Source organism: Lygodium microphyllum, chromosome 1, assembly GCF_053477565.2.
Source record: "Lygodium microphyllum isolate KBCC chromosome 1, Lygodium_microphyllum_v1.1.10, whole genome shotgun sequence".
NCBI classification, from domain to species: Eukaryota; Viridiplantae; Streptophyta; class Polypodiopsida; order Schizaeales; family Lygodiaceae; genus Lygodium; species Lygodium microphyllum.
This window is the reverse complement of record NC_141135.1, coordinates 102,867,499-102,891,607: the sequence shown is the minus strand read 5'-3', so window position 1 is coordinate 102,891,607 and position 24,109 is coordinate 102,867,499. Positions and strand designations below refer to the sequence as shown.

At 40.7% G+C, this 24,109-nt stretch overlaps 1 protein-coding gene across 1 annotated transcript in view; it reads left to right on the top strand.

Annotated features, from left to right (window-relative positions):
* Positions 1-507: 507 nt before the first annotated feature.
* Positions 508-24,109, top strand: part of LOC148041472 (uncharacterized) — a 36,850-nt gene continuing 13,248 nt past the window's right edge. Inside the window, exon 1 of the mRNA XM_087679897.1 lies at positions 508-912. Coding sequence (XP_087536023.1) covers positions 611-912 — 302 coding nt within the window. The 5' untranslated portion in view covers positions 508-610. The remainder of the gene's footprint in view (positions 913-24,109) is intronic.

Sequence of the window (24,109 nt, the reverse complement as noted above, 5' to 3'; positions counted from 1 at the left end):
AATAAAGAAAAGGAAAGGGAGGGAGAGAGAGGGGAAACATAGAGAAAAAGAATTATAGAGAGAGAAAATATAAAATTTACGAGAAAGAAAGAGAGAGAGAGAAGGAAAGCGCAAAGAGGAAAAAAGAAGAAAGACAAAGAAAAAATTTAAAAAGAGAGAGAGAGAGAGAGAGAGAGAGAGAGAGAGAGAGAGAATAATTTAAAAAAAAGAGGAGAGGGAGAGAGAGATGGAAAAGAGAGGAGAGAGAGGGGAGAATAAAAAGAGAAAAAATTAAAAAATTGAAAGCAGAGGAAAAAAAGAGGAGAGAGAAAAATGAGAAATGGATTGTTAAGTGAAGTTGTCATGCTATAGCACGGCAATTTCGCTCACCACAACCTTCCAAAGCGTTCCGCAGCTAATAATATATTATATAAGTCGAGAAAAGCGTTTTTGTGGTGAAGGATGGATCATCATGGCCTAGAATGTGAGTTGGCCATGACTCCCAAATAAAGAAAATAGAAAAAATGCGCCATATTTTTAGACGTCGCAGTCTGCTCTGTCTTGTGCTGCTGTGGAGAGGAGGAAGAAGAGAAAGAAGAAGAAGAAGAGGAGCCATGCCATCATCGCCATCATGGGTGCCGTCACCTCCTCTGTGGCATCTAAATTCGCCTTCTTCCCGCCCAGCCCTCCCTCCTACACCATCGTCAAGGACGCCCTCACGGGCAGCCTGAGGCTGTCCGACGCGGCCCCGCGCAATAACGTCGACGTCCTCTCGCTCCGCACTGCCCTGGGCAACGACATCGCTGCTGTCTACATCAAACACCCGGCGGCACGGCTCACTCTCCTGTACTCGCACGGCAATGCGGCCGACATTGGTCAGTTGTATGATCTCTTTTTGGAGCTTAGCCACCATCTCCGTATCAATTTGATGGCGTAAGTCTTGCATCTGTCTCTTCTTCTCCCTTGTTTCTTGTTTTTGAGGGATTCTGGCTAGAGACCCAATTAACCATGTGATTCGATTACATAAATTTTGGAGTTTCCAAGCGATCGCATAAATTGGTGTTAATCACACTATTTGGGGGAAATTTCATGTGATGGGCCATTGTATGAGGCAAGTTTTTCTAAACTGCACATTACAGGCTATGATACATCCATTTCCTTTCTGTTCCCCTTTCTCTTTCTGTTACTGGAAACCAGAACTCCAAAGTTTTGCCCTATTCGTTTCCATTTCTCTTTCTGTTTTCCAGTTTCCCACAACTATGCATTGCCATCATATATGTATGCATAGTTAGAGCACATGATTGCAAGCTCATTGTGAGCAAAGAAAACTCTTCTTGGCTGACTTAACTTGATTCATTTAGTTGTATATACTATCCATCACATTATATGTTTTATACATCCATTGCTATTGCATGTGTAATTAAGAGCACATCACTACAAGGTCAATTCTAGTCGAAGCAAATTCGTATTGGTTGACTTAACTTTGATTTGTTCAATAATATATGCCAAGTGGACATTCTTGCATGTGAGTCTTATCATTGAGTTGGTGGGCTATGTTAGGAGCTCTCTCCCTTTTTAAGGTTAGGGCATTTTGTGGGCCCAAATTTTTTTAGGGTTTAGGACATTTTGTGGGTCGAATTGGAAGAGTTGCTTTCAACATTGTTGTATAGTGGACTAATGTTTTGTACTTTGGTATAAAATGTCCACCAATGACCCAACCTATACATGAGACACCTCACAAGTCATACTCACATAGAAAGAACCATAAGGCAATAGACATTAGAGTTACCTCTTAGCTAGAGAGCAAATAAGGCTTGAGATTAATAGCATAGTGGGTCATGCTTATGTCCTAGGGGATTGCATTCCATACCACTAACCCACACCATCTTGGTTATGGACATGATAGCATTTGGCCTAGAGTATCAAGTGTGGCGATCACACACGACATGGCATAAATGAGCTATTGAGTCCTCTTTGTATGAGTGATGAGTTGCCTATCCTAAGGATGCATTCACATTGAGTTTTGAAGTGATCCAAAGGTGCGACTAATGTTGTAGGTTGCCCATCCTAGATGTCTAAGGATGTAACATTCCCTCCTTTATGAACGATTGTTGTCCTTAGAAATATCCTCAAGGATGAAGTTCATAAAATTACACCTGAGTGAGTATATTGAGTCCCATTTTGCTTTCCATCAATATGTGAGTGTCTTGCACTAGGTGCATTATGGCACTTATAAAGTTTTCTTACAAATAATCTCTTCAAAGGGTGCACACAATTTGCGTTGCTTAAACCGTAATCCAACCTTGATGGAATACTTTTCCACTACTTTTCTCTTGGTTGTGAGCTTGTGAGTGTATGGACCACCTAGGATTTTCAAGGTACGACTCTCCAAATCTTTTTGAAGTGAGATTTGATTGATAAACAACCTCTTTAGAGAAAGATAGAAAGTAGTTGGGATTTTTATAAAAGAAAGAATAGTGATCTTGGGGATCTGATTGAGACCATCACCAACCTTAGTGTTGAGCTAAAATGCATTACAATCTGATTAGCTTTTTAAAACAGCCCCAAATATGTAAATTACCAAAAGTTTCATTAAACAGGGAGCTATCCTAGAGAGTTTTTGTGTCCCACACGCAAAACCCTAATTTGGGAGGATCCTTTTGCATCTATAAATAGATAAGCTGCCCACCATTTAGCCCCATCTTGTTTTGCAAATTTTCAGCCATCAGCCTTCATCGATGGCTGTCCAGCCCATGCAATTGCTGCCATGTCATCATCAGCCTATCCATTGCTGCCTGGTGATGATTGCATTCATTTGTTGGTGACATCTTCTCCTGCCCCAGAGAGCTTATGTTGACAATTTCCATTTGCCACCCTGCTGATTAGCACACTGTACAACATCAGCCAGCTAGCACTTTGACAGTGACAGACCGTTTCACTACTTCCACCTGTTTTCAGTCTGCATTTTACAGCTGTGCAGGCCGCCCTCCATCAGCACACTCTCCTTTGCTTTTGCCTCGCTGATTTCAGCCTTAGGTGATCAGTTTTCAGCCCTTCCTCAATGGTACACTACTGTGTTTATGAGTCTGCGGCCTCTAGATTGCAGCGTTTTGGTGACCAGCCTGTTACCATTCACTATTTAGCACTCCTACAACTTCAATTGGTGTTTATAGTAGTTGGGTCTGTCTTTGATGGCCGTCATTACTTGCCACTTTGCCCTTGAGTATTTTATACACTCTTACATTCATTTACTGCATTGATTTATTCACATTGGAGCTCTCTTCTTTCTCTGTTTGTGTTTGTATTTTTGTGTTTTGAGTTTGAGTTTTGAGTTTTGTGTTTAGGGTTTGTGTTTATTCTGTTATTGTTTGAGTTATTGTGTTTCAGTCGTGTTCATACATTTTGCGTTTTCTTTGTGCAAACCCTAGCATATCTTCACATGGTATTAGAGCGAGTGCTCTTTTAAAGAGTATCATATGGTATTGTGGAGGCTTGGTTTTGTGCAAGATACACTGACGATACCTAACCATTTCACAATGTCTTAAGACTCCTCCTTCCTAGGATCCCAGAGTGTCTTTTCAAGCTGCTCCATCATTAGAGGCCTTGCGGAGGCATTATGGACTTAACAAGGAAGACGACACTTCACCTCCACATTCACTTTCTTCTCCTTTTCCTAGCTTCATGTGATAGATGAGGAGTTCGAAGAATTTATGTGCATCCCAAGTTTAGTATTGACTACCTTTCTTCTGCTAGTTTTTCTATGATATTCAAATTGGTTGTTGAGGCTAGCCCCCTCTTTGATCAAGAAGGATATACAACATTTGTGATGATTGGTGAACCATCTTTTTCATCTCAGCTAGGTCTAGTGTGAGATTCGTATAACCCCTTTGAGTCATATGAATTGAAACCCTCGGTTGTTTCTTCTTTGGATGTATAGGATCTAGATAAATGTTAGTATGTCAATTTTAATTGAGGAGGCTTTAGACGTGGATATACATTTACATGTATACTTAGAACTGTATCTTTTGTTTCTTCAGAGCATGGAATTGGCACTTTCCTTTTACACTTCCCTCTTGTCCCACCTACATCTTCCGACTCTCTTTTTTTTGTACTCAATCATCTAGGATTGCACTCCACTTCTGCATCCAATGAAGAGTGCGAGAGGAAGCACTCAGGAAGTGCATACATCAATCAAGGTGTGTTCAGCTGTGTAGTGCAGTGAGAGTGAAGAGTCGAGAGATGGATGTGTACCAATGTGGTACACACAAATAATAAAATAATGTATTTTTACTTAGGATATGGTACACTTACATCCGCAAGGGTGTGTTCACATGCACAAATAAATATATACATGGGAGTAGCATAAAGGCCTTTACACCCAACAATAATTGAGGCGTGTTTAGTTATGCAGTGTAGTGAGAGTGAAGAGTCAAGAGATGGGTGTGTACTAGTGTGGTACATACAAATAATAAATGAATGTATTTATACTTAGGGTATGGTACACTTATCTGCAAGGGTGTGTTTACATGGGTAAATAAATATATACACAGGAGTAGCGTAAGGGCCTTTGCATTCAACAACCTCCCATTTAAAGATTCTAAGCGAACCTTTAACCAACTCCCACTAGTCGAATGCAATGCTCATGTCGAGCCTTTGCAAGACTCTTAGTGAAAACATCTGTAGGGTTATCCCGTGGTTTGATCTTAGTCAGTTTGACTAGACCATCATTCAGAACCTGTCTGATAAAGTGATACCTCACATCAATATGTTTAGTATGTGCATGAACCATGACATTCTTAGCGAGGCATACAACACTTTGGCTATTACATCCAAGTATAGGTGTTTTGGTGGATAGCCCAAAATCCTTGACCAAATGACCAAGTCAAATAGCTTCTTTCGAAGCTTCAGTGTGGCTGAAATATATTCAGCCTCAATGGTAGAAAGTATACTATCTTTTGTAATCTAGAGCATCAAGAATTGGCCCCACTAGTCAAAGTAAATATGTACCTGCTAGCAGACTTGTGAGTATCCAAGTCACCTGCCATGTCTGCATCACAATATCCTTGCAGATCTAACGTATCCTTTCCATAGCAAATACATTTTCTTCGTGTGCTCTTAAGGTACCGGAAGATGCATTTCACTGCTTCTCAATGTACTTTGCCAGGATTTGACATAAACTTGCTTACAACTCCCACTACATGAGCAATGTTAAGTCTAGTGGCAACCATAGCATACATGAGTGACCCACAAGCTGAAGCATAAGGAACACTCTTCATAGAGTTGGCTGTCTTATCGTCTTTTGGGCAATTTGCTTTGCTAAGCTTAAGGTATGATAGTAAAGGAACACCAAGTGGCTTAGGATCTGCCATAGAAAAACAATCAAGTATTTTACTAATGTACTTTTCTTGCGAGAGAAATAAGAGATGCTGCTTTCTATCTTGTTGGGTATTTCACTCAAGCCTCACTTACGCCTACGCTCACATAGGAGTATCGGTGATCAATAGGACACTGGGGAACTTTTTACTCTTGGTAGAAGAGGGTTTTTTCCCCAGACTTATGGTATTATTTCGTATATGCTTAACACACACTTACGGGCACTTACCGTGTTCGGATGTGAATACCCCCTACAACCCTAAGATTTAAAGGTTGTACCTTGTACTTTTAGCTGACACTCTTTCAGCTATTGCATTGGGTGTTGTGCTTCACTCTCAGACTGTCTACTGTTTTCTGTGCTGAGCTTCGATCTTGCCGTCCTCTCTCACATTTGGTATCAGAGCAACATTGGCTCTGTTCAGCTGAGGTTCCGTTCAGCTCAAGTACGCTCAGCCTGTGGGAGCTCCCTGCTCAGTTCAGTTCTACCCCATCAACTGCCTCACCAACAGCGCCTCAGTGGAAGACCACAAGAGCTCTTCGCAGCAGCTCGACTTGCTCCTTGGAGCCGTCTAGCCAAACGCATGCTGCTTCGCCAGTCTAGATTGCACACGCTCTGTCCGTCAGCAATCACCTCTCCTAGACTAGTGCCTGCCTGGGACTAGCGCCCTTGTGTTGCGCTCGCCTAGACCAGCGCTCACCTGCTTGGACTTTGCCACCTACCACTTGAACCTCAGGCACTTGCCTCTTCCTGGTCGCCTGACGTCTCGAGACTTGTTCGCCCGTCGTTTGTGCCCTTACCCTGCGCCGTTTCGACCTTGCTCGATCGCTTGCCCAACGTTCGCCACTACGCCAGCTGAGCCCATCTGAAGCACTGCCTGTATCTGCCTGACACCTGCCTGACGAAGCTACGCCAGTCAACACGTGATTTATGTGATAAACATTTTTTTAAATTTTTAAATTCCAGCATAAATTTCTAGAAGCAGGGGTTCCTATGCTGCATGCTAAACATTAAAAAACGTGTATGGGACACATTGGATGCAAAATTTTTGGGCATATTCATAAAATTTTTTAGGGCTTTTATGTTTTTTGAGGACAATGGCACATGTACTGCAGTACAGTCACAGAAAGATTATTTTGAACACATTGGTAGTTCAGCGGTCAGCAGCTTCTTCACAAGAAGCTTAGCTAACTTTGGAGCAAATGTTTGTAGGCAAGAATGAGACTCTCTTTTTCTTAAAGAAAGAGTGAGAGACATTGAAAATGGATAAAGGTGATTCTATTCAAGATCACTCGAACACAATTTAGGACTTGCGAGAGCAACTCATGAATGTTGATGAGTACTATTCGGATGCACAGATGATATCTACCACTTTGAACTCATTACCTCCTTCATACTTGGCTTTTCATATGGTCTTAAACCTCACCATGAGGATTGCCTCGCAGCCAATCACTTTTCTTCAGTTAGTTAGTTTGCTTCCAGAGGAGTAGCAAACAAGAAGAAATAGTGGGTGTGGATGCTATAGCCTCTGAGTAGGCTTTTATGGCTTGACAAAAGGGCAAAGGTAGCCAAGTGAAGAATGCTCTGCAGAGTTTTGGAACTTCTGGCACATCACAGGCAAATAAAAAACAAGGGGGCATGCAAGCCAAAAAGGGCAAATGCCATTATTGCAAGAAGCCAGGCCACTACATTACTGAGTGAAGAAAGCGCATTGCCAAGGAGAAGAAAAAAGAGTTAGGAATGTCTATTTCTGATGCTTCTTCTATTGCTACCGAGTTCACGTCTTTTGTTGCAGATAGGGACTATTGCTTTTACACATGCAGTTATGACACCTCTTGGACAAATCAAGCATTTAGCTCTATTGTGGATGCAGACACTTGGTTTTTTGACAGTGGTGCTTCTAGGCATATTACATCTCGTAGAGATTTATTTGCATGTGTTCATGCATCTCCAGTTGGCAAGTCTGTACAATATGCCATCAATGCATCATACCTTGTTCGAGGTATTGGGGAGATTGTGCTCACTGCCATTGACGGCTCTATTCTCTGCCTACAGGATACTTTATTTGTGCCATGCATAAAGAAATCTGCTCTCTATTTCTTCTTTGGCATGTTGTGGATTGTAGGTCACATTTGATGATGACAGATGCATGGTGAGAGACAAAGAACACATGACTTTGGTCTTGACAGGCTCTTTATGTCATGGGTTATATGAGTTGGATGCTCTTTCGGTTGATCAGTTAGCATATTTGACATCCACTCTTACTCCTGCTATGATACAAGCAGAGTTATGGCATGCTAGGATGGGGCATGTGAACTTTGGTAGCTTGATGCTCTTACAACGTACGCAGATGCTAGATAGATTACCTCTACTGGAGAGACCTCCTGAGCACTTGTGCGAAGGATGTATTTTGGGGAAAATGCATCGCTTTTCGTTTCCCCGTGATGTTGCTTTTAGAGCAATAGCTAGGTTGTAGTTAGTGCATTTAGATGTATGTGGGCCTATGCTGACAAAGTCATTGGGAGGATGTTACTATTTTGTGACTTTTATTGATGACTTTACTCGATTTTGTTGGGTCTACTCTTTGGTCAAAAAATCTGAAGTGTATGATGCATTCTTGGCTTTTATTGCACTTGTTGAAAACCAGTCTGGTTGTAAAATTAAGACTCTCCATTCGGACCGAGGGGGGGAATACATGTCCTGTATGCTGAATTCTTTTTTGAAGTAAAAGGACATTGTCCATCAGTACACTATTGCTTATACTCCACAGCAGAATGGGTTTGCAGAGAGGAAGAATTAGTCACTCATGGAGATGGCCAGATGTATGCTGAAAGCAAAGAGCTTGTCACAGTTTTTGGATGGAAGCCATCATGTGTGCTTGCCATGTTCTGAACAGATGCCCCACCAAAGCTTTAAAGAAAATTACACCTTCTGAGGCTTTAAACATCCAAAAATCTTTTGTTGGACACTTTTGTACCTTTGGGTGCCTTGCATATGTACATATTCCAAAGGTACTCCAAAAAAAGTTGGATGACAAGGTTGTCAAATGCATTTTTGTGGGTTATAGCAGTGAAAGCAAAGGCTACAGACTCTATGATCCTGTTTCTAAAAAGGTGTTTGTCAATAGGGATGTACTATTTGATGAAAAATTAGAATTGTCCCTGGCTGGTTTAGACAAATATTAGGCTGTCCGTGATGTATTTGAAGGGCTGCTGCCCATTACATTTGGTGATTCAGCTGGAGTTTCAACAAGTGAACTCAATGTTTAGCCAACTGCTCCTTTGGAAAATGCAGAAAATCAGCCATTGGCTGATTTGAATATTCAATAAAGTGCTGAAACTGAAATTCAGGAAGAGCTTATGCATAGTCAGGAGGCAAGACAAATGCCTAGATAGTATTTACAGACTATGAAAGATAGTCATCTGGATGCACCCATGGCTGGTCGTACTAGAAGGCAAGCTCGTATGCATGATACTGAACATACCATGGAGTTCGTTATGGCAGCAAGCACCCTTGATGATGAGGAGCCTGAATGTTTTGAGGATGCACAACAAAAAATGCATTGGATGGCAGCAATGAAAGCTGAATTGGATTCTATCACTAAGAATCAAACATGGGATTCGGTGTCTTTGCCATTTGGGAAGAAAGCCATTGGAACAAAATGGGTCTACAAGTTGAAACGGAATGCAAATGGATCCATTGATAAATACAAGGCAAGGCTTGTAGCCAAAGGCTATGCATAGAAGAAAGGCATTGACTATGAGGAGACATTTGCTCCTACTTCCCGCATGACGACCATCAGGTCTATGGTTGCTTTGGCTGCTCATTATGGATGGACTGTGTATCAATTGGATATTACAATTGCATTTTTACATGGGGAACTTCATGAGGAAGTATATGTACAGCACCCATTGGTTTTGTAGTTGAGGGCTTGGAACACTTGGTTTGCAAGCTGAAAAAAGCCTTATATGGTTTGAAACAAGCTCTTAGAGCTTGGTATGCAAAGATAGATGCTTTCTTGCTTAGCCAAGGGTTCATAAACAACTCATCTGAGTCTACCCTTTACGTATGTAAAGAGGGGGGGATCCATGCTGATCATTTGTCTTTATGTTGATGATCTCTTGCTTACAGGGACACATGCTGATCAGATTTCAGCATTTAAACAAAATTTGCAGCAAACTTTTGACATGTCAGACTTGGTGAAACCAGCCTTCCTTCTGTGGATGGGTAGTAAGTGCTTGATTACAACTTAATTACAGCAGCAAACAATAAATGCAAATCTGAAAATACAAATTTACCTATTGATCTTGGACAATGCACACCCTATTGGTCCCAAAATTGGCGCCCCTTCCGGTATTTCTTTAGCTTTATTGAAGAAGAAGTTGATTTACAATGGGATTTTTCCAATCCCTTTGGCTATTTCAACTCCCCTTGCTGTCCAAATTGACCCGCAAGTCTTCAATCTATTTTGCCCCTTGATTTGGGCATTCAATCAGCCTTCACCCGCTTTGAGATGAAAAATTCAGAGTTTTGTTACAAAGAATGACTGAAAATTAGTCAAGTGCAGCTGTTGCCTTGCCACAAGCATGTAGATGCAAAGAACTGAAGAAAATCAGTCATTTATTGCTGTTGCCATGCCTCAACAATTTGTAGATGCTGTCTCGTGCTATTGATTGGTCTTCTTTTGCCCTTGGCTGCCTCAGAAGGTCCTCCAATGGGTGCAAATCAAACTAGCAGTCTCCTCTCTCTCCCTCTCTCTTGCAGGCTGAATTTATAAATTACTCTTCTCCTGTCTCTAAAGACGTTTTTCAGTCTTGCATGGGCATTTTTGACAAGTGGCAGCCTTCTCAAATGGTTTTTTCAGCATTTTTCATAATTAAATATTAATTTTCAGTCTTTCAATACTGAAAATTAATCTAATAATTATTTCGGTGCCTTGAAAAATAATCTGACTGGCCAATAATTAAATTGGCTAGGCAACTTCTATTCCCGAGTGTCTTTGCGCCATCTTTGACAATCAGATTGGCGTTAGGTATCATTAAACACCACTTCTCTAGTGTCATCAATTGCATTTATGGCCAAATGGATGACCTAGGCCAACAATTGGCACCAGATACCACCAAGTACTTGTGCAGCATAACTTATAGCAACTTTTGCCTTTGACATTCCATGATTTCTTTAGGTCCCAGGCTTGTAAATTTATTCTAACCTTAGTTACACCTCACATGTGCAATATTTACTTAATCATGCGATTAGAAATTAATCCACATGTTAAGTGAGGTTTTAAAAATACATGTCCTCATGACACTTGGGATCTTTGCATTATTACTTTGGCATTCAATTCATACATGATGCTAGAGGTATTGGGTTATCACAGTCAAGATACATTGGTAAACTTTTTGAGAAGTTTGGCTTATAGGATTGCAAGCCAGTCTGTACACTAATGGAACCTGGACTTAACCTGTCATTACATGATGACAGTGATTTGTTTGATATTCACACATATGCTCCAACAGTTGGATGTCTTATTTACGTATGCAACACTAGGCCAGACATACAGTTTGCAGTTTCAGCCCTGAGTAGGTATATGCATCAGCCACACATGTCACATTGGCAAGCTGTTAAGCGTGTCTTCCATTACTTGTAGGGTACTAGATCTCTTGGATTGCTTTATGCCAAGGGGGGACCACTGTAGTACATGCTTATAGTGATTTTGATTGGGTTGGTGATTATGATTCATGTCACTCCACTAGTGGCAATTGTTTCTTTCTTGGCTCGTCTTGTATATCTTGGCTTAGTAAGAAACAATCCACCATTGCCACATCGTCATGTGAAGCTGAATATAAGGCAGCTTTCACTACCACAGTTGATAAATGCATATGGATTAGACGCTTGCTAGCTGATCTGGATGTATCTGTTACGGAGCCTACTCCTTTGTTCACTGACAGTCAGAGTGCCATTGTAGTGGCATGGAACCCAGTGTTTCATGCACGCACAAAACACATTGAGATACATTATCACTTTGTTGCTAAACCTCTTCCTCGTGACGAATTTGAAGCATTTTGTAATGCTTTAAATTTGATCTTCTTTGGTGGCGGATGATCCTTGTACTCTTGATCACTCTTCACTCCAGGGGGGTGGGTTGGGTATTTCACTCAAGCCTCACTTATGCCTATGCTCGCGTAGGAGTATTGGTGATGAGTAGGACACTGGGGTACTTTTTACTCTCGGTAGGAGAGGTTTTTTTCCCTAGACTTATGATATTATTTCGTATGTGCTTATGACACACACTTACGGGCACTTACTGTGATCGGGTGTGAACACCCCCTACAACCCTAAGGTTTAAGGGTTGTATCTTGTATTTTCAGCTGACACTCTTTCAGCTATTGCATCGGGTGTCGTGCTTCACTCTCAGACTATTTATTGTTTTCTGTGCTGAGCTTCGATCCTGCCGTCCTCTCTCACATATCTCTTGTCACATGCATGCCCAAAATGTGTTTAGTTGGACCCAAGTGAATTCAGTTGTCTTTTCAGTGCATTAACCTGGCTTTTATGCTTATCAGCAATAAGCATATCATCCACATAAAGCACAAGTATTATAAGGCTTCCATCATCAACATTCTTTATATATAAGTAGTGATCTGCATTGCTTCTTTTAAACCCATGTGAGAGCATGAATACATCAAATTTTTTATACCATTATCTAGGAGCTTGTTTTAAACCATACAAGCTTCTCTTAAACCAACACACCAAGTGCTTCTTTCTTGGCATAACAAAGTCTTCTAGCTGTTTCATGTACAGCTCTTCTTCTAAATCACCATGTAGAAATGCAATTCTAACATCCATTTGATTAAGTTCAAGATCCATAGATGCTATGATAGTAAACATGACCCGAAGAGTGGTCATTTTGACAACAGGTGAAAAGACTTCTTGAAAGTTAATCCCCTCTTTATGTATATAGCCCCTAGCTACTAGCTTGACTTTGTATTTGGGTTTGCCATCCACACACTTGATTTTATAGACCCATTTGTTAGAAATAGCTTTCCCTTTGGGCAATGAAACTAAATCCCAAGTATTATTTTGATACAATGAGTTCATTTCTTCTTGCATTGCTAGCTCCCACTTTTTCTTTACTTAACTCACATGATAATGTCTCTTTATATGTGAGAGGCTCACCCTCATCTGTGAGTAAAATGCAGTCCAAAGAGGGATCAAACCTTTGTATTGGTCTCTTGACACGTGTAGACCTTCTCACCCAATGATCTATGTTATCAGGCAATGGATCCACATCCAAGGGAATGTCAACGATGGCTACTGAACTGCATGTTTAGGTTGTAATTCATTTTCAGCATGATGATTTTATTGCCCAAGCTGATTTTCAGCATCCCTTTGCTGCCCATTATCATCTAGCTCAATGATGATACACTGATTATCATAACTAGCATCAAATGGAGCTAAATTTTCAGTGGCGGGGTTGATGGCTGTTCAAGTGCCTGATCATACTGAAATTTTACTTTCTTTTTGTCCAAATCATTAGATGTGGTATTTTTCAACAGCTTTGACTCATTAAATACCACATCTCGGCTGCCTAGTATCTTTTTCATACTTGGTACCCATACTCTATAGTCCGTTTCACCTTCATCTCCATAATCCATGAAGATGCCTCTATGGGATTTCATGTCAAGTTTGGTTTTGCTATCAACAGGTACATGTACATAGCATTTGCAGCCAAAGACCTTAAGTGGTCATATGAAGCAGGTTTGCTAGACCAAACTTCTTCAGGGATGCCACTTTCAAAACTAGCATCAAATGGAGCTAAATTTTCAGTGGCGGGGTTGATGGCTGTTCAAGTGCCTGATCATACTGAAATTTTACTTTCTTTTTGTCCAAATCATTAGATGTGGTATTTTTCAACAGCTTTGACTCATTAAATACCACATCTCGGCTGCCTAGTATCTTTTTCATACTTGGTACCCATCCTCTATAGTCCGTTTCACCTTCATCTCCATAATCCATGAAGATGCCTCTATGGGATTTCATGTCAAGTTTGGTTTTGCTATCAACAGGTACATGTACATAGCATTTGCAGCCAAAGACCTTAAGTGGTCATATGAAGTAGGTTTGCTAGACCAAACTTCTTCAGGGATGCCACTTTCAAGTGCACGATATTGGGATTGGTCGCAAATATGCATTGCAGTTTTAAGTGCCTCTCGCCAAAATAATTGTGGGAGATTAGTTGTGGACAACATGCACTGAATCTTCTCACATAAGATGCGATTCATTCGCTCAGCCACACCATTAGATGACGGATTATGAGAAGCTGTAAGCTTCCATTTAATCCCATTGACATCACAAAACTTATTAAATTCTTTAGATACATATTCTCCCGTGTTGTTTGTTCTTATGCATTTTAATTTTAAACCCTTTTGAGTACTAACAAATGCATAGAACCTTTTAAAAGCGTTCAATCCTTGGCTTTTCAGCTTAAGCAAGTAAATCCATAGTTTTTTAGAATTGTCATGAATAAAAGACAAAATAACAAAAATCACTATGAGTTTTTATTGGTATGGTACATATATCAAAATGGACTAAATCCAAGATACATGCTTTCCTAGAGGCTCCATGAGAGTATGAACTCATGTTTTCCGAAAACACAGTCATCACAAAAGTCAAGCTTTTTTCACATCAACTCTTCCAGGTGAAGAAAGTGATTGTTATCTCTTTTGGCTCATGTGTCCAAGATGCTTGTGCTATAACTCCATGTGTAATTGCACTTCAATAATTGCAACAGGCTTTCCAGGAAGTGCCTTGCAGTGGAGATAATATAGAGTTCCCTTTTTACTGTCTCTAGTAACTAGCATAGACATTTCCTCTATCTTCCTCATTCCACCACCAAAGATAGTGAAGTAACTCTTGTTGTCTAGCTGTCCAATAGAAAGCAAGCTCTTCTTAATGCCAGGTATACACCTAATTTCATAAAGGATCAATTGTAAGTGCAGGGAAGAACGTGAGAATGATAATACTTTGAACTTAATGAACTTGATCAATTGTCACTATGAAAAATTAGAAGATAGTGAGAGAGAAAAGAGTTGACACCACATTGAGAGGGGAATCGGTCCCTCCCCCTTTTTAGGGATTTATTGAAACAAAACCACAGGCGCCAAGTGCTTGAACCATATACGAAAGGGCTAATTTATTACAATTTTGAAAACTAGGGTTTAAAAACCCAAATCTTTGCGAACTTCGGGCAATAATTTGATTCTCTTCTTTAGTGCTTGAATTAGATCAAGCTAAGTAGAAAGTGTTTCTTGGATGAGAGAGATAGGAGAGTACAAAGCATGCGGCTGAAATTTCAGCACGAGAGCTTCTTTCAAAGAAAAAGAGAGATCTTCAATATATAGGTATGGGGCTTGGGTGCTGAAAAGTGGAAAGTAGAGGCTACAAATAACAAGTGTTTGTTGAAAACGATAAGTGTAGGGACACTTGTCTCTTCAAAATGACACATGTCCTCTTTTAGATGTTACATGTTACTTTTCTAGAGAAAGAAATTTCCAAACCTTCTACTCTAAAAATCTCTCAAATGGTTAAGAATTTGAGATAGTTGCTGAGACAAAATTATTACTTGCCAAACAAAATTTCCATTTCAGTAACATTAAAAAATAGTAACCTTCTAAATTTTAGAAGTTGCCAAGTTTAGCTTTTGGAGAGCTTCATTATATAGGTTTACCGGTTTATGGTTTATTTCTTTGATTATGAGCATCTAGTTTCGCTTTCTGAAACTACTCCTTATATAGGTTTCTAATTAATGTGACTATTTGAATATAAAAGTCTTAGTCATTTTAACTTTCTGGTCAATCTGACCGCTAGACTAAAACTTTTAATTTCTTGTGGACATCTCGTCAATGACGATCTAAGTATAATTATAGGGCGTTTTGGCCATTGGCCACCCTTAAATAGAAAGATGAACATTTAATCGTATCTTGAAATACTTAAATAATACAAATCGCCTTTTAAAGTACATGAGCATCAAATTGATTTGGAATCATTGAACCAATATGTCTTGGTAATAATTGATATATAAAAGGTTTGTTATATCGATTTCTGACCATTTTCAAGAGCTAGATGTATGGGCCCATTTCTTTAATATCACATGTATGGTCATTGCCTAGGTAGACTTTTCCAAGGTTACGTGCTGCATAAGAAGAAAAACATTCCAAAGATGGAGTCACATGAAACGAATCATCCCTGTCAACAATCCACAATTGTGACAAACCATCATGGGCAAACAAGGCATCTATCACATCCCTTTTAGTGATATACATGTCTTTTACTGTCATAGCATGTGGATCTAAAGATGCAACCAACAAATCGACATTTTTATCTTCTTCTATCTCCTCAATAACAACATTACATACCACATTTTCCTTTTCTGTTTCTTTAGGGATAGAGTACTATCCTTCTCATTCTTTTTGCCTTTTGCATTAGCCTGCTTCTTGCATTCTTGCTCCTTTTTATAGTACTTGCAATCGGGCTTTTTATGCCCTTTGCGTCCATATTGATAGCAAGTGACATCTTGCCGTTTTTCCTTGCTTTTGTTGCGATGTTTGTTCTTATTTGCAGGATTTGACCTCTTTTCAGTTCGTTCTATTACGTTGTAGGTTGATCCATTGCTTTTCCCACTTGCCTTGCATCTAATCTCCTCATTGAGAATAGAACCATGCACACCATCAAATGTCAAGTTGGGGTTGTTGTGACTAACTTTTGCACGAGATGTATTTGATTGAGAGGAGTTGTATTCTCATACGTAGTCTTGAGTTTCTCCCAAATTCTATAAGTAGTGGTAAGTCCCTTGATATCAACCAAGATATCATATGTGACAGCCAATTTAATGTAAGTAATGGCTTTCTTATTCATTTTAGCCCAATCCTTATCTAATAAAGAAATAGGCTTATGTTCTGCCAAAGCATCATCACAATTCTTCAGAAAAAGTATACCTTGCATATGATCTTTCCAAAGATCAAAGCCATTGCTATCAAATTTATGAATCTCAAAAAGATTCGTTGTGACAGATATAGATGCATTGCTAACCATCTTTAGCAATAAAAGACTACAATAAAGTCCTGAGTACTTTCAGCCAATAGCAAGGTTGTTGAATATAACAGCAAGTACACACACTAGTACTTCCAAAGGTGTCCAAGAAGTAGATGTTTTACTGTAATCTCAGTCCCAAGTGCTGATTACAGCACGTACATGAATCAAATCTGATACATTTATGTAAATGACAGCTCCCACTTCAATAATGCATCACAATAATGCCCAAATGCAATAACCCAAGTACTGTATGTACCATTGTTTCACTGCATAATGAGCATTCTGTAATACATGTACCAAGAGAAGTTGCCCTTTTATAACATTTGATACATCCCGAGTCCAAATTTCTCCCACGCAACAGTGAATTTTCTGTAATTTCACTGTCAAGGCACAAATTGGCTTAAAATGTATCACTGATGCGAAAAGTCCCAACATTTTTGCAATAAATCCGCTCCTATTGCATTAATTCATCATCCCAAGTGTAAAATATAGGCAAATGTTACTGGAATTAAAGCCCCAAATTTTTGAAGCAAATGCACACAACGTTTGTAATTTTTGGGAAAAGCCCTAAATTTTCAAGCATAATTTGCACAGATCTGAGCCCTGTGCTTGCATGCGTGAACCCCTGTTAATGAACAAGGGACCTGCTCGTTGGAAGGAATTTCTAAAAAATGTCAAAAAAGACTGAAAATGTGTCGAGGAGCAAAGCCTTTGGCTTGTGACATGTAGCTTGATGTCTGCCAATTGTTAGGACTGCACGTGTTCGTACGATGTGCTATTCGCTATTGTTCAACGTGCCTACCAATCGACCCCACCAGCTTGTTGCTTGTCCCGCCAATTGCAGCTCGTGGTTGTCAGTTGCTCCTGACAGTTGACGCCTATAGAGACTTGCCACACCTACTTGTCGCTTTTACCACACTTGCTGTCACTTCACGCCTGTTGGTCAAACTGACCACCGGTTGACCGTGATTTCCTGTCTCGAACCTCAAGAACGTAGACTCATTTGCCAATGCATTGATACTAGTTTGAAGAGTACAAGAGGAAGCACTTAGGAAGTGCACACGTCGATCGAGGTGTGTTCAATTTTGTAGTGCAGTGAAAGTGAAGAGTCCAGAGATGGGTGTGTACCAGTGTGGTACACACAAAGAATAAAAGAATGTATTTATACTTAGGGTACGGTACACTTATACCCGTAAGGATATGTTCCACATGCGTAAATAAATATATACATGGGAGTAGCATAAGGGCCTTTGCACCCAACATCCAATACACTAGGAGTTGGGACTTTCATCTTTGATCCTAGTTCCTTCTCTTTCTAGAGTCTATATCCCATGTTATCTATCCTCAGGTGAATGCTACTTTACATCTTGATACATCATAAGGGGTAGTGCCACCCCTTAATACCGTTCCTTATCTACATCGGCCAATGAGCATATTTATTTACCCTGGGACAATTGTGATAGATACCCCTCTTACTTTGCTTGGATACTCATCTTGTCATCTATTGACCCTCAAATGTAGGGATTTCCATGCTCTGCTAATTGTGCACCATCACACCACTTGATGGATCGCTTCCACCCAGGGATTTCCATCCTTTGCTCCACATGTCTCTATCCCTTCTTTGTGGGCTACTCATGTGGTCACCATGCCCATGCCTAATCAGTCCATTTCCACTTTTGGATTCACTGTGCACACTTCATGCATGCATGGTGGGCACTTTGGAATTGATTCCCAAGTGATCTCTCCCCCCCCACCCCCTGTTGAGATATCGAGCTCTACTCGTGATACGCCAGGGTGACCGTTGTGTATTTATGTCATCGACTTGTCAGTTGCAGACGCGGTTGGTACATCGCCCATGAATAATAGCTACATGATAGCTATTCTTATCTACTCTAGTTCGTGGCTTAGTTAGTATGCCACCTTAGTTAGTTGAGTTTGGTTTGAGACCCATATATAGGGTTCTTCTATTTCTTTGTATGAGAGTTCTTTTGGCTTACACAACTAAGAAGAGAAAAACTGTTTTCAGCCTCCACCCTTGTGTGTATTCCCCCATTGTGCAAGCAAGAAAGCTACAAGTGAGACTCCTTCCTTTTCTCCCACAATTTTGACATGGTATCAGAGTCTTGTTCGTGGTAAGGAGCTCAAGAAAGCAAGCCAAGCTCGCGGCGTTCTGGTAAGAGGAGCAGTGTTGCTTTCATTTTCTGTTTTGGGAGCAGATCTCTGCAGGTAGCACAGCCGGAAAGTGCAGGAGTGCATTGTCTCAGGTTGAGACGCCCTTCGCGGTGAAGCAAGAGGGCAGTATATGCTGCGGGAAAGGGCTTTAGCCCTTGGCGATCCTGTTTTTTTGATTTGAGGCCATTTTAGGGCCTGTTTTGGAGGCGGAAGTTTTCTGCACGCACTCAGGAAAAGGCCCAGTTTTATGCTGTGCGACCACTGTTCTACAGGTCGGTGAAAAGTTACTGTAGAAATTGCATCGTATGCTTGTGTGCAGAGACATTGGGAGTTACAGATTCATCCTTGTTGCTTGTTGATGCAAAATCGTCACTAGGAAGTGACTGTGTGGTCAAATACCACTTTCGCCAGTTTTGCAGATTTGCCCTTGTGAGGGTGAAGCTGTGTTTTTTGCAGTGACAGAATTTTTTGCAGTATTCTGTAATGGTATCTGATTCTCTCTCACAAATTGTCACTGAAAAGCTTGACAAGAACAACTTCCAAGCATGGAAGTTTAGAATGACGAATTTCCTTATGGGAAAAGGATATTGGGAATTTGTTGCAGGAAATGAAGAAGAACCAGTTCTTCCTGATGTTCCCAATCAGCAGCAAATGCAGGCATTCAAAGCATGGCATGAGAGAGCCAGGAAAGTTATGTACTGACTGTCTATCAGTATTTCAGACTCTATGATTGTGCATATTCAGGATGCAAGTACGCCAAAGGAGGCATGGGATACTTTGTCAAAATTGTATAGCACAAATACGCAAGCCAGGAAAATGCAGCTCAAGTAAGAGTTGCATAATGTGCAAAGAGAAAGTATGAGCATCAATGATTACCACATGAAGGTGAAGAAGATTGCAGATGCACTTGCTTCCATTGGGTCGCCAGTGGAAGATGATGATTTAGTTTCTGTGACCTTGAATGGTCTAGGAAATGATTATGCACAGTTCCGAACATCCATTTCCGTCCGTGAAAGATTTCCTGATTTTGAGTTGATTGCTCTTCTAATTTCTGAGGAGCAGAGAAATGGTGGTGCATCTTCTTCAGGAGGAACTTCAAAAGAAGCTGTCTTCTACTCAAATGCTGGAAGAGGTAGAGGCAGAGGTAGAGGAGGTCGCTTTGGAGGCCGTGGTAGAAATTAGAATATGCAGCAAACTCAAGAAAACCAGTCCTATGGAGGAGGACGTGGTAACTCTAGAGGCAGGGGGAGCCAAAGAGGTCGTGGTGGATGGCAAAGAGGACAAAATGCAAACAGTAATGTTGAATGCTACTACTGTGGTAAAATGGGTCATATGGCTAAAGACTGCTATAAAAAGCAGAATGACATCATAAATGGAAAACTGCAACAAGGGAATTATGCATCTTCTAGTAGACAGGGTGATGACAGAAATGAGCATTTGTTCATGGTGCAGCACATGAACAATTCTGTGACAAGTGCAGAAGAAAGCAAGGATGTATGGTATGTTGACTCAGGTGTATCAAACCACATGACAGGTCATGCAGAATGGATGGAGAATGCAAGGAAAATGGAAAAACCAGGATTTGTGGAGACTGGTGATGATACTGCACATTCTATTGTGCAGATTGGAAAAATTTCCTTGTCTATGCAGGATGGGAAAAAGAAATACCTGTCCGATGTATTTCATGTCCCGAATATCACCAAGAATCTGGTTTCTGTTGGTCAAATGGTTGAGCAGGGCTTGCAGGTCAGATTTAATCCTCATGGATGCTTTGTTGAGGATATGAAAAATAAATGTCGCTTGATAGCAAAAGGAAAGAAGAATGGCAGAATGTTTACGTTGGATGCAGACATGTCTGAATTGAGTGCAGCAATGTTTGCACATGGGACCAGTGTAGTTGCAGATATTGATATCTGGCATAAACGCATTGGTCATGTTAATGTACAGCGACTTAAATCAATGCAAGCCCAAAATATTGTTGCAGGATTGCCTAAATTCAAGGTTGCAGAAATGCATAAGGTATGTGAAGCCTGTCAGTTTGGAAAGCAGGCAAGGAAACCATTTCCTAGACATGTTCAAGAGAGTAAGAAGCCATTGGAATTAATCCACTCTGATGTGTGGACTACTAAAGCTGCATCTCTTGGAGGCTGTCATTATTTTGTCAGTTTTATTGATGACTATAGCAGAAAAGTTTGGGTGTATTTTATGAAAAAGAAAAGTGAAGTTTTTGGGCATTTCAAAACTCTTAAAGCTATGGTTGAAAAAGAAACAGGCCTGCAGATAAAATGCCTAAGGTCAGATGGAGGGGGAGAATACCTCTCAAATGAGTTTGCAAGGTTCCTGCAGGAGCATGGCATAAAGCAGCAATATTCATGCAGTCATACACCACAGCAAAATAGAATTGCAGAAAGAAAAAATAGGCATATTGGAGAGGTATCTCGTGTCATGCTCAATGAAAAAGACTTGCCAGATTTTTATTGGGCTGAAGCAGTTGCTACAGCAGTCTACATAATGAACAGGACTCCCACTGTAGCAATACATGGAATGACTCCAGAGGAGAGGTATATTGGTAGGAAACCAGATATTTCTCATTTGAAAATTTTTGGTTGCATTGCCTATGTACATGTGCCAGATGAGTTGAGATCAAAGTTGGATGCAAAAGCTGAGAAGTGCATCTTTATTGGTTACTCTCTGCAGTAAAAATGGTATAGATGCTATAACCCTTCTACTCGTAAGTTTACAGTGAGCAGAGATGTTGTTTTTGATGAGATGAGTAGTTGGTATAAACCAGTAAATGTGATTGATGATGTAGATGCACAAAATGGTAATGCTGCACAGAATTCATAGCAGCAGTCACAAAATATTAGTGGACCAGTGGTTCACTTTCTTCGCCATGGACAGGCAGATTGAGATCAGGAGAATCTTCTCAAAGTAATGCAGATAGTGGTATGCAGGTATCACGAAAAGGAAAAGAGAAGGTTGATCAGCCCATGTTTGATGTGAATGCAGGTCACTCTTATGTGGATGGTGAATCCAGTGGCTCAGAACAGAGCATTGATGATGAGTTGGGTATTCCTTCTATTGTTACACCTGGAGTAAGGAAGACCAGGGATGTTTTGAGAGCACCTGGGAGTGAACCTACTTTGCGCAGGTCTACCAGAGCTAGGTATTCTGTGGATAGGCTGAAATATGATGGATTTACAGCCATTCACTATGCATATATGGTCAAAGTGATACAGGAACCAAAACCCACTTCTTTTGAGCAAGCCATGGGAAAAGAAAAATGGGAGAAAGCCATGGATGAAGAAATGGATGCCTTGGAAGCAAATGCTACATGGGAATTGGTACCTTTGCCTAAAGGTAAGAATGCAATTGGCTGTAAGTGGGTTTATAAGGTGAAGCACAATGCAGATGGTTCTGTGAACAGATATAAGGCAAGATTAGTAGTCAAGGGGTATGCACAAACATATGGCATTGACTATGAAGAAACATTCAGTCCGGTTGCAAGGATGGCAACCGTAAGAGCAGTCATTGCTATGGTTGCATCAAAGGGATGGTCTTTACATCAGATGGATGTAAAGAATGCCTTTTTGCATGGTGATTTGCAAGAAGAGGTCTATATGGAGCAGCCACCAGGTTATGTGCATGCTGTTCATCCTGAGTTTGTTTGCAGATTGAAGAAAGCCTTGTATGGCTTGAAGCAAGCACCTAGAGCATGGTCTGACAAGATAGGACAATATCTTGTCACTATTGGCTTTCAGATTTCCAAGGCAGATTTCTCACTTTATGTGAGAAAAACAGAGAAAGGTATTATGCTACTTGTCATTTATGTTGATGATTTGATTATGACAGGTGACAGCGATGAAGATATCCTTCATGTGAAAATGCTATTGAAGCAGAAGTTTGAGATGAAGGATTTGGGAGAGCTGCGTTATTTCTTGGGCATTGAGGTGATTAGATTACCAAGTGGGATACAGCTCTTGCAGAGGCAGTATGGATTGGACATGCTGTCCAAATATGGGATGACAGGCTGTAAGCCTATTTCAGTTCCTTTGGAGCAGAATGTGAAGCTAAGCGCAGATGCAGGTGAGCTTCTGGAAGACCCTACTATGTACAGACGCATAGTAGGAAGCTTGATTTATATGACTATTACCAGGCCAGATTTGAGCTATGCTGTTGGATTGGTAAGTCAGATTATGCAGGTTTCAAGGAAACTGCATTTGGATGCAGCTAGACGCATACTCAGGTATGTGAAGTCCACATTGCAGTATGGACTATTTTATGAGACTGGGATTCAGATACAGTTGCATGGATACACTGATGCTGATTGGGCTGGTAGTATTTCTGATAGACGATCTACCAGTGGATATGTGTTCTCTTTTGGGAGTGCTGCAGTCACTTGGAGCAGCAAGAAACAGCCTACAGTTGCCTTGTCGAGCACAGAGGCTGAGTACAGGGGTGCAGCAATGGCTGCATGTGAGGTAGCTTGGTTGCATAAGCTACTTTATGATATGCATCAGTCTACAGATGGGCCAGTTGTCATTTATTGTGACAACATGAGTAGTATACACTTGGCAAATAACCCAGTCTATCATGCTAGAACAAAGCACATTGAGGTGCATTATCACTATGTGCGAGAGAGGGTTTTACTAGGTCTTATTGATCTAGTTTATGTCAGCACAGAGGATCAGGTAGCTGACATATTTACAAAGGCATTGGGTGCAGAGAAACTGCGCAAGTTCAGAGACCTGCTTGGTGTGCAGGAATTGGGATTGAGCTCGAGGGGGAGTGTTGAGATATCGAGCTCCACTCGTGATACGCCAGGGTGACCGTTGTGTATTTATGTCACCGACTTGTCAGTTGCAGACGCGGTTGGTACATCGCCCATGAATAATAGCTACATGATAGCTATTCTTATCTACTCTAGTTCGTGGCTCAGTTAGTATGCCACCTTAGTTAGTTGAGTTTGGTTTGAGACCCATATATAGGGTTCTTCTATTTCTTTGTATGTGAGTTCTTTTGGCTTACACAACTAAGAAGAGAAAAACTGTTTTCAGCCTCCACCCTTGTGTGTATTCCCCCATTGTGCAAGCAAGAAAGCTACAAGTGAGACTCCTTCCTTTTCTCCCACAATCTTGACACCCCCACCCTACCCATCTTTCCCATCCTATAGCTCTACCACTCCTGTTGGAACGACCAAGACTATCTACTCGTTTTAGTGGATCGAATTTCATCGCTTGCTCAACTTCACATGCAACAAGTGTTTGAATCTTAGGGTCTTTGGGACCTAGTTGTTGGTTTGGAGCTTATACTGGACCCTCAACTACTCATTCTAATCACATTTGTCAATGGAGAACCTACAATGCCATTGAAATGTCCCCCTAGGGTCCAACTTGCACACAAGACATGACGTAAGGTAAACTCACTATTAAAGGTTTGGACATTAGACTTGCACATGAGAAATGTCGCAAGCCAAACTCACCATTAAAGGATTGG